General features: G+C 61.0%; 1 protein-coding gene across 4 annotated transcripts in view; it reads right to left on the bottom strand.

Annotated features, from left to right (window-relative positions):
• Positions 1–477: 477 nt before the first annotated feature.
• PLEKHM2 (pleckstrin homology and RUN domain containing M2) overlaps positions 478–10,646 on the bottom strand; it is a 50,652-nt gene continuing 40,483 nt past the window's right edge. For 2 of the 4 annotated variants that reach the window (XM_031664653.1, XM_031664655.1), the window contains 13 exons: positions 9,702–9,930; positions 7,414–8,232; positions 7,098–7,167; positions 6,889–6,979; positions 6,514–6,578; positions 6,057–6,145; positions 5,307–5,439; positions 4,506–4,696; positions 3,971–4,036; positions 3,182–3,341; positions 2,718–2,897; positions 2,520–2,636; positions 478–1,442 (listed from right to left, as the gene is read on the bottom strand). In XM_031664653.1, the coding sequence (XP_031520513.1) occupies positions 1,305–1,442; positions 2,520–2,636; positions 2,718–2,897; positions 3,182–3,341; positions 3,971–4,036; positions 4,506–4,696; positions 5,307–5,439; positions 6,057–6,145; positions 6,514–6,578; positions 6,889–6,979; positions 7,098–7,167; positions 7,414–8,232; positions 9,702–9,930 (2,348 nt within the window). In that variant the 3' untranslated portion in view covers positions 478–1,304. The remainder of the gene's footprint in view (positions 1,443–2,519; positions 2,637–2,717; positions 2,898–3,181; positions 3,342–3,970; positions 4,037–4,505; positions 4,697–5,306; positions 5,440–6,056; positions 6,146–6,513; positions 6,579–6,888; positions 6,980–7,097; positions 7,168–7,413; positions 8,233–9,701; positions 9,931–10,646) is intronic. The other 2 variants (XR_004182812.1, XM_031664659.1) reach the window with 2 other exon arrangements.

Here is a 10,646-nt window from a genome sequence, read left to right as displayed (position 1 = left end):
TGAGGCAGCCGTGCTGAGTGGCTTGAGGGCCTCGGGCTCCCGGCCTGGCAGGCTTGTCACCCTCTGGCCAGCCCCGGAGAGGATGGTGCAAGAGGCAGCAGGAAAGCTTGGATTCTCCTGGCTTTGGGCACTCACTCCCGGGGCTGTGGAGGCAGGAGTGTCCCGCCCTGGGATGGGCTGCAGATGGTGGGAAGTAGTGCAGATGTGCCCTGGGGCTTGAGCTGGTGGCTGCTCCTCCCCGGCCGCTGTAGCAAACGGGAACAGGAGGGCGGGCAAAGGTCAGGCCGAGAAACTCCCAGGGCCTGAGGGCCTGCAGTGAGTCCACCCGGCAACTGTGGCTGATCTGGTTCTGCATATCCTGTGTGTCCCTCGTGTCAGGCACAGGGCAGGATGGAGGAAGGTTTGCAGGAAAGGGCCCAAGGGATTTGGAGACCTCCCTTCCCCTACCCTGCTCACAAAGGGCCAGTGACAAGCCTCGGCAATATAACATGTCTATTTTATTTTAAAAAACAAAACCCAAACCACCTGAGCCCTTCCCCAGGAGGCTCTGGACGAAACTCTAGGGAAGGGCCTGGCTCCAGCCAAGCAGGGGACAGTCAGAAGATGTCAACATGGATGCCAGGCTGGTGGGCTCTGCCCTTCTCCAAGCACCCCATCCACCCCTTTTGCTCCTTGGTGCTACAGGCACTGCCAGGTTGAAGGGAGAGGCAGGGCAGGACCGTGGGCATGCAGAGCCTCCTGGCAGCCAGGGAGGGCTGCCCGCCCCTGCATCTGGCGAGGCAGGCAGCTGTGTGTGCGGTGATGGAGCTAGGAGGAGGAAGCATGCACAGACACCCCATGTTCCTGCTTCCCCACGCGGCCAGGAGTGTTCAAACACGAACAAGGATGGCTGGGCACTCAGGGCCCCAGCCCCCAACCCAGGAGAGGAAGAGGGGGCTCCCGCCCTCCTGGTTCTTTTGTTCTTCCTTAGATCGATGCTGTTCTCAGGGCCACTCGGCAGAGATTCTGCAGACTGAGGCAGAGGCCCGGGAGGAGGGCGTGCATCCGCAGAGCCCACAGGGCTCAGACCTTCTGCCCCCGGCGACCTCCGTTCGCCACCTGTCGGGCAGGAGGCCCAGGGGTGCCGGGCACCTGATCTGGATCCCTGGAGTGGAGGGACCCTGTCTTAAGCCACACTCGGTTTTTTCTGCCGCCCGGGGCAGGGGTGGGCTGTAGGCTCCCGACAGTATGACAGCCGTGACAGTGTGCCTGTCGGTTGGCGTGCCTTCCTTTCCTGCCCACCAGGGACGCCAACCAGCTCTGCCTCAGCACCAGGGGTCTCGGGAGGCTCGGCCGCGGCAGAGACTGTCGCTCCGCTGCCAGGCGCTGTGGATGAGGCTCAAGGCATCCTCGAATTTCTTCTTGTTGGAGGCTTCCTGGATCGCCGTGTGGGGGAGGTCCACCTGTGTTGAGGGCGTGCAGAGAACAGATGAGGGCTGCAGCAGTCTTCAGGGCTTGTGGGCACCATGCCTGGCTATGCCTTGGCCGCGGCACCTGTCAGGCCCTCCCATACCTCCCTGGGAACAGCTTCCACGCTGCCAGTTTCTCCTGCTCTTGCCAGGGGCTTGAGCTGAGGATGGGGTGGTACCCGCTGAGCCCCCTCTTTCCTGGGAAGGCCCCAGCCCTCAGTATGGCCCAGCGAGGCAGGCGCTGCACTCTGGCTCTGCAGGGAGGTGGTCTGTCCTGAGCTGTTCTCTGCCTCTGGCTAGTCCAGGCTTCCACGGGGCTAGAGCACAGCACGTGCTCAAAACCCACTTGTGCAGGGCTCTTATGAGCGCCCTCCCACACTGGCGCTAAGCCTGGAGGGTAAGGAAGAGGGTACTGCCAATCTTGTGCCCCCACCATCTGAGCACAGCTGGAGGTCCACCACCATTCATGCTGTTTGATTAGAACTGAGGTCAGGAATTAAGTTTCTTGGGTTCTATTTTCAGCTTCGGCCTCAGACTCGCTAGGAGTCAGGGTTTTGCCCCTTTGGTTCTAAGTTCTTATGCCTGTCAGGTGTGTCTGCTCAGTCTGGGGCCGGCACCAACATGCCCACCTTGGCCTCTGCCCCCAGACAGCTCTCTCCTGCCAGGCCACCCTCAATCACCCAAGGCCCAGTCCAAACCAGAGGCAGAGCCACCCAGGCTGGAGTCCCATACCCACCTCCCGGGGCCCACCCCTTCCCTCCCAGGCCCTTGAGGCAGCAGTGCTGAGTCGCTTGAGGGCCTCCTGGCCTGGCAGGCTTGTCACCCTCTGGCCAGCCGAGGAGGGGACGGTACAGCAAGAGGCAGTAAGGACAGCGAGGACTCTCCTGGGTTTGTTTCAAGAGCAGCAGGCACTCACCCCCAGGTCTGAGGCAGGAGTACCCTGGTACATGGCTGTGCCCAGGACCCTAGAGGCAGGGCCAGGTCCTGGGAGCAGCTAGGGTTCGTCTCCCCAGGGAGTGGCTCCCACTCCACAGGGTCCCTGGCTAATGGGGTTCCTGGGCAGCTGGGTACCTGATAAATGGCTTTCCACCCAGAGTTCAGTGCAGACAGCAATCGGTCCAGTTCAGAAGTGCAGCTCAGGTAGATGACCCAGGGCGGAAGGAGTTGCTGGCTGTCCTGGGAGAACTCCTAGGGAGAGCCAGGCCCCCGGTGAGCAGTCAGAGCTTTCCTTCTGCAGGACCTGCATCCCCGCCCCCACCCCCAGCTCACCAAGACACAGTACTCCTTGCCCGGCTCAGTGGAGACAGCGCTGATGTCGCCCAGCTTGGCTGTGCCCAGAGAGCGGAAGAAGCTGGTCTGGCAGTCCTCATGGCACGTGAAGAGGCGGTCATCGGTGAGGACCAGGCAGCAGGGGATGCAGGGGCTGGGAGCTACGCCCTGAGGGATGACCTGGCAGCGGGGCAGGGGAGAGGCAGGCTGGGGCCTCCAGGGCTGGTCTGCACCAGAACTCCCCACTCCAGGGGACCCAGCCAGCCCTTCTGCTCTCCCTCCAGGGATCAGGAGTAGAGGTGGGGAGGGGAGTGATGCCCCTGAGCTCCAGGGTCCATTCCTGGGCTGCCCCCTGCAGGTCTTGGCCCTCAGGTTGCTCTGTGACTCTGGGTTTAGAGATGGGACGCTGGGGGTCTGGGTGGGTGAGGCAGGCCAGGTGAGCAGTGGGGGCAGGCAAAGCTCACCCCTTTGGACACAGCCTGGCAGAGGTGCTGCATCCACTCGGCCATCTCGGCCTCACTCTCGGCACTCAGCTCCAGGCAGGGCCGGTCGGAGAGAATGACCTGGAAGGCGTGGGGCCGATCCGTGGTGTTGGCTCTCCGGCAGCCACCGCACTGCTCCCCCCTGGGCCAGAGGAGGAGGGTGAAACGGGAGCGAGAAGGCAGGGACAGCATCGAGGGGCAGCCCCCAGGGTTGGTGCAGGGTGTGTGGCACAGGGTCTGTCCCACCGTCCTGGGGGCTGGAGGATACCAGAGGGCTCTCCAGGCCCCTCCAGCTCCCAGGAGAAGTCTGGGAGCCCCACCCACCACCTTTCTGTGTAACACCTTTCATCTCCAGAATGCCCAAGGTCTTCTAAATCCCCAAGCATGGCCAGGTGGGGCTGGGAATCAGCTGTCCCTCTGGCCCTCAGAATCGGCCTCATTCATTCATGCCTGCTGCCTCTTGAGGGCCCGCTGTTCCTTCCGATTACCCGAATGTCCATCTCCCATCAGGCCGGGAGCTTCTGGGGAAGGGCCTGCCTCCCCCATCAGACTGGACCTGTTCTAAGCCAGGAGCTCCTTGCTGCCTCCCTCATCCCCTCCTGTAGGCTCCTTGCAGCATTCAGATCATGGAAGCCCCAGGCCACCTGTCAGGGCCGCTGGATCGGGTGGGGCTGAGGGCGAGGCTGAACTGCCAAGTGGGGAGGACATCTCGAACGAGGGAGACGGCAGCTCTGGGCCCCAGGACACACCCCCTTCTCCCGGGACACTCACCCCATGTTCACTGAGAGCAGAGGGATGACATCGGTGCGGTCCGGGTACTGGTAGAGGATCCCATTGCTGCAGGGACACAAAACAGGGCGAGTGAGCCCTGTCCCAGGAACTGGGGCCAGGCAGAGCCCAAGTCCCAGGGTTCCCCTCCCACACACATGCTGTGGCCATGAACCTGAGGCAAAGGAGGCCAGGAGCTGTCATCTACAGAAGGGAGGGTGAAGAAAGCCCTGGGGGCCCAGCAGGGAACGTGGCCACCTCAGCAGACCTGGGACACAGCTCAAGGTTCATCAGAGGGACCAAGCCTGCGTCCTCCCCTGAGGCACTCAGGGATTCCTGGGCCCCGAAGATGACTGGCTGTACAGAGACGCTCTAACAGCCTGAGCTAGGTCGACTCCAAGCTCTTATAGGGAAGAGAAGCGTCCTCTTCTCAGGCTGCTCCCTAAGTGACCTGCTGCAGAGAGATCCCTGCTGGGGACCTGACCGCCCAGCCACCCCAGGGCCCAAGCCCCAGGCCTGGAGCTGCCAGGGCTCCCACCTGAGAACCACAAAGCACGTCTTCCAGTGTTCCTTGCCCAGGTAGGAGGTGCCCGCCTTGTAGTGCAGCATGCCTTCTTTGGTGATGGTGCCCTCGGGGGGTGAGCAGTGGCAGGGGGCAGGGCCCAGGGACTCATCTGTGGGGTCCTCCCAGTGCACAAGGCCGTAGAAGCGCACGGTGACAGCAGATGCCTGGGTTGGGGAGACAGGGAACAAAGCAAGTAAGGCCGGGGCCAGGCAGGTGGCTGAGCCCGGACTGGGCTCACTGATGGCACCTGGGGTAGCCAAGAGCAAGGGTTTTGTTTTTTTTTTGGGGACTGAGTCTCGCTCCGTCACCCAGGCTGGAGTGCAGTGGTACAATCTCTACTCACCGCAACCTCCACCTCCCAGGTTCAAGCGATTCTCCTGCCTCAGCCTCCCGAGTAGCTGGGATTACAGGCGCCCGCCACCACGTCTGGCTAATTTTTGTACTTTTAGTAGAGACGGGGTTTCACCATTTTGGTGAGGCTGGTCTCGAACTCCTGACCTCAGGTGATCTGCCTGCCTCGGCCTCCCAAAGTGCTGGGATTACAGGCGTGAACCACCACGCCCTGCCGAGCAAGGGTGTTTTAACCTTAGGACACAACCCAAGTAGGAAGGTGGACATGACCTTCCTCCCGTCCAGGATGGGAAAGCCCCGTCCCGTCCCACCCAGGTAGGCGATTGTGAAGATGGCAAAGACATCTATGTGCATCCCTTAACCTTCATGGCTGCTGCTCTGCCATCTCAGGGGCTGCACCCAGCTTCCTCCTCAGGTTCTTACCTCACACTTCGATTCTTGGGCCACAAATTTGGCCAGTGCCAGCTTCTCCATGGTGGCATCCGTCAGGATGCTGGGGTAGGGTGGTTCTCGACAGCCTTTGATCATGGCTGACTTCAAAGAAGCCAAAAAGAACCTACACAGGGAGTGGGGTGTGTGGTTAGAGGCCTGAGAACAGGGCCACAGCTGCACAGGGCTGAGTCTTGAGCCTTCCTGGCCTGGAGGGGGTCACAGAAACTTGGGGGAGGGGCCTGGCTAGAACCAGCGACCAGGGTGGCAGGTGCGGCAATGACGAGGTTTAAGGTCATCAAATGACAACTGGAACAGGCCTGATCGTTCTCAGTGGCCAAGGGGCCTTGGATTTTGACAGTGAGGGAAGACTGACAAGGAGGGTTGGCAGGACTTGGAACGGGTGAGACCTTGAGCCAGGACAAGGATGCAAGCGTTCAAGGGCACACCTGGCCCAGCAGCATGGCTCTCTGCCTTCCTTCCTGTCGGACAGCTCATGCCAGCACCCCCAAGAGTCGCCAGGGGCTGAGGTCACCTGGGCTGACCGCACGAGTCCCGTGATTTTCGTCTACTTGCCTGCCTCTCTGAGCAGATGCAGGTTCCAGAGGGAATGCATCTGGTTTCCCCTCCTGGATCTCCCACTTCCCATCCCCCACTCCCTACCCCCACCCCCAGGGCACCCACACCTATGTATGGGCAGCTTTGGACTCTCCAGTACTTCAGAGGGGCGGGGTTGCCACTCACTCAGCCAGCGCCACATCAGCCGTGTCCAGCAGAAACTGCTTCCTGCGGTTGGTGCACACCAGCTTCACCGTCTGCTGGTCAAGGCCAACCTGCCAGAAACCACACCCCGGCATGCACTTGGGGCTTGGCTGCTGCCTGGTGGAGGAGGCAGTGTGGCCAGGCTGAGCGCTTGCTGGGAAGGAAGAAGCACACCCCGGGCCGCCACCAAGTAGAGCCCCAGAGGCCAGGGGCTGGCATGAGTGAGGGAGGGGCGGTCAGAAATCTAGCACGGGAAGAGGCGACCTCAAACTTGGTTCTTACCCCCAGCATCGAGTACAGAAGCGTTTCTGAGAGTTAAGTTGGTGCCCAACCCCGGGATATGAGTAAGGGGCTGTGCCTCACCCTGCAGCTCTATGGGTAAGTGGCCTGAGAAGCCCTGTACCTACAGCAGGCGCGCAACTGCGGAGCCTGGACTCACCGACACATAGTCAAGTTCATTGTAAGAAACGGCCTCTTCCACCAGGTATGGCTTCTCTGTGGCCCCTGAGAGAGGAGACCCCAAGGCCTATTATCCCCACAGGCCTCTTTTCCCTCCCCCTACCCCATTTTCTTAGACAAAGCTCCCGCTCTTAGGGGCCTCTCCTTGCCCCGCAATAGGAGGATGGTGTGGAGTGCTCACACAGGGAGCCCCAGGCTCACGTCTCAGGGCTGCTGGCAACACCTTCCTTGGGGTGCCTTCCCATCACTGCATGCCAGGCAGCCGGAAGGCAGTCAGAGGGCAAGGGGACTGGGGAAAATGGGCTGAGAGTCAGCCTCATCCACAACCCACTGTCTGCCCGGGGGCGGCGGGCACCTTTCCGGAGCAGGTAGACATAGCAGTCTGTGAGCAGCACGTACAGCAGCTGCAGGTTGCCCTCCATGTGCCCGGTGCTCATCCGGATCATCTAGGGGCCGAAGCAGACAGGGGTCAGGCAGGCAGCTCCTGCCGCTCCAGCGGGGGCGGTGGCCCATCCCGTCTCGCCCTTGTGGTCTCTTGCTCGCTCCTGAGTTCCTAGGACTTACTTTGAACAGCTGCTCTTCGTTTTCTCTGAACACGTGGATCATTAGCAGGAGCAGGTGATTGTTGTCTACTCTGTGAGGGCCAAGTCAGGAGGGCGAGGTGTCAGGTGGGCAGAGGTGGGCGAGGCCACACCCCACCCCAGAGCCAGGGGGTAGTGCCTCCACCTCCCACCCGGAGCCGAAGTTAGGGAGGGAGGCTCACACCCCTTTTCATTCAGGCTAGGTCTTCCTAGTGCTTAATTTATCTGAAGGTCAGAGGCGCAGTGTCCCCAGCTTCAAGGGCGGGGAGAGTCCCATGCCAGTCGCACAGTCTTATTACCTGAACTCCGAGGAATGGACCATCTCCGAAGGGCTCCCCTGTCCCTCATCCACCCCAGAATCCTCAGCGCTACTCAGACACGGGCTGGGCTGGTCTCGCTTGAGCTGGCAGAGAACCTCCTGGGTCCCAGGCTCTGGCTCAGACACAGGCCCCTCCCTGACCAGAGACAGCTGGGCCTCCAGCTCCTGAGCCTCCCTCGTGGTATCCTCTAGGGGCCGAGGCGTCTGTCCCTCTCCTCCTCCTCCCTCTTCTTCTTGGCCAGCAGCCTCAGGGCTACTAGGAACATGCAGCGGTTGGCCAAGCCCTGCAGGGTCATGGTGGCCGCCACCTGATGTAACAGTGCTTGGACTCTCGACGGTAAAGCGGTAGAAGTCCATTGGGGCTGAAAGCCCCTCACTAAAGTCGCAAAGCGGCGGCCTCTCCGGGGCATCCCCGGGAGAGCCGGTCCGAAAGGACTGGTCTGGGGGCTCAGCACGGGAGCACCAGGTGCTGGGGTCCAGCTGCCCGTTGAGCTGGTCGATAACCTTGCTCAGAGGCTGCCCCAGGCGCTCCATGGAGGTGTCCTTCATCTCGGGGATCAGCAGGCCAGGCTCGGAGCGCTCGCTGCTCTCCGTGGTGCTGCTCGGCCCCTCTCCCTCCTCCTGGGGGGAGGCAAGCGTAGTGTCTGGCGAGTCCCGCCCAAGGCTTGGGCTGCCGTTGCGGCTGTCACTGTCCCCTTGCTTGGCACATTTCTTCTGGCTGCAGGCGGGGTGGAGTGGACTCGCCTCCTCATCTGATCTGCTCTTTTTCTTCTTGCCAATTTTCTTCTTCTTGGTGACTCTGGGACAGTAATGACAGGCAGACAGTTAACACCTGAGGAGTCCAGTGCTGAGGAAAACCAGGCTGGGTCACGGTGGTGGTGCTGGCCATGTAACCTCTGAGGGCACAGCTAGCGTGTCAGTGGTCCTAGGCAGTGCTGGGTGGAGGCACTGGCTCAGGGGACAACAGCGGCTCAGGCCCTGAGGTGCCCCCTTTGCTGGCAGAGGCGGGGTGGGGGTGGCATGGGCTGGGCACAGATGGCTGCGGCCAGAGGAACCCCAGAGTGGGTCCTCCGAATTCCTCCTAATGGAACAGCTGAGCTAGTTGCACACTAGGAAAGGAAACCAGGCCACGGCTGGTCAGACAATGCCCCTTCCACTCAGCCCCTCTGAGGATGTGGATCCTGAGCTGACCTCACTTCCCTTAGGCATCATGATGGAGGAATCACCCAGAAAGTACTCAGCGCTTTCTGGACTCATGCTCCGGGTCCCACTCTGGTTCCAGGTTGGCTGGAGTGGGCTTCGCTAAGGGACCCCAGGTCTGAGCATGATGCTGCTGTGGACTGGAACCAGCCCATGGGGTGGCCTCCTGGCTCCAGTCACCGGGGAGCAATCCCCCACCTCAGGCCAGCAAGCCTGGGCAGTCTGACATGCACACAGGGCTTCTCTTAGTCAGTGTGAAGTTTCAAGAAGGGGTCGGGGAGGTCAGAGAGCTGGGGAGGCTCTGGTCGACAGTCCCTGCTGGCCACCCACCACGTCCCTCCTTTCCATGTCGTGCCCATATGACAAAGATACTTTTCTTTCAGTGAATCTCAGAAATTGTATCTTAACGTCCAAGAACTCCCTTAGAAAGAGTCCAGCCTGAAGGTGCTTTCTGATCTTAGGCAGACCCAGCAAATGCCCCGGCAGCCTGGACATGGCCCCAGACGCCAGCCGTAGTCGCTGCCTGTGCCACCGGCTTCCAAGGGCTTGAGCCCTACAGTGGGGTGAATGTGTGTGTCCCCTCCAAATTGCTATGTTGAAATCCTAACTCCTGATGTGATGGTATCAGGAGGTGGGGCCGCTGGGAGGTGATGAGGTCCTGAGGGTGGGATCCTCAGGAATGGGATCAGTGCCCTCATAAAAGGGACCCTAGAGAGCTTTCTCTCTGTTCCCCACCACGACACAGCGAGAAGAGGGAAATCTGTGAATCCCTCATCAGAGCCTGGCCACGCTGGCACCCTGACCGCGGACTGCAGGCTCCAGAGCTGTGAGAATGTCTGCTGTGGAAGCCGCCCGTCTGCAGTCCTTTATTCCAGCAGCCGAGATGACTAGCACAGGCCTCCACTTCCTCTTGCTCAAAGAACCTCCTAGAGGTGGGAAGGGTTTCCAGGAAGGTGTGCAACTGCCCTCGGCGAGTGTCCCAGTCTGCCCTGGACGAACAGCTGATGCTGGGAGTGGACAGGTTGGACCCCAGGACCCCAGCTCCTCTCTGGGCCCCTCCCCGCTGACCTGATGACCTCGAGCTCCGTGCAGGCATCTGGCAGGTCCAGGGCCTGGGCCTCCTCCTTCTCCTGAGAGGTGGTGTGCACGGGGGTGGTGTCAGAGGAGGACACGGTCTCTGCCGGCTCCTCGTTGAAGGGGTTCTGGCGCTGGGTGGGGCTCCTGGTGGAGGCTTTGCTATTGGTCAGGTCAGAGGCTGTGGAGCGGGGGCCGCTGACCGTGTCTGTGAGGTCTCCATCTGGGAGGACAAGGAAGCAGGAGACACCCTATCAGGCACCCCCTGGGGTCCCCAACCCCCAGAGCATGCGTTAGCCCAGGAGGGAGGCAGACTGGCCAGTTCCTCCCAGGGAAACCTGACCGGGGTGGCCCTATTTCAAGTAGAAGCCCCAACCTAACAGGACATGGGATTTGTACTTTAGGAGCAACTTGGAGGGACACCATCTCCACCACCCCTGGGGGCCCTCCAGAGCTCACAACAATTTGGCTGAGTTTGTGTTAAGGGCCCCGCGGGGAAGCAGCCTCCAGGCTCAAGCTCCAGGCTAAGTCCCATAGGGATAGTGACTTCGAGGCCTCCATGGGTGGCTGGGAGCCCCAGAGAGGAGCCAGGCTGCATGCTCTTAGGTTACCCTCAGAGCCTTCCTGCTAGGCCACTACAGGGGTATCCAGCAGCCCCGTTAGCCCCATACAACACTTGTAGGGCTGAGAGGCGCCCAAAGTCCTCTGAAGGGTCCCTTGCAGAGGTCAAAGGACACAAAGTGAGAAGAATGGAGGAAGACAGCAGAGAAAGTGAGGGGTGCAGAGTGGGGGCAAAGGCTGGGAGGACAGGATGAGAGCCCAAGGAGTGGGAACCACGGGGCAGAGGGAAACGCCCAGAGCACAGAGTAGAGACAAGATGACAGAGCAGGGCAATGAGAACGAAGTGCGAAGGGGCAAAGACAGGGGTCTGAGAGGCTG

This window comes from Papio anubis, chromosome 1 (assembly GCF_008728515.1).
Source record: "Papio anubis isolate 15944 chromosome 1, Panubis1.0, whole genome shotgun sequence".
NCBI lineage: Eukaryota > Metazoa > Chordata > Mammalia > Primates > Cercopithecidae > Papio > Papio anubis.
The sequence above is the reverse complement of the archived record's forward strand: the minus strand, read 5'-3'. Positions and strand labels throughout refer to the sequence as shown.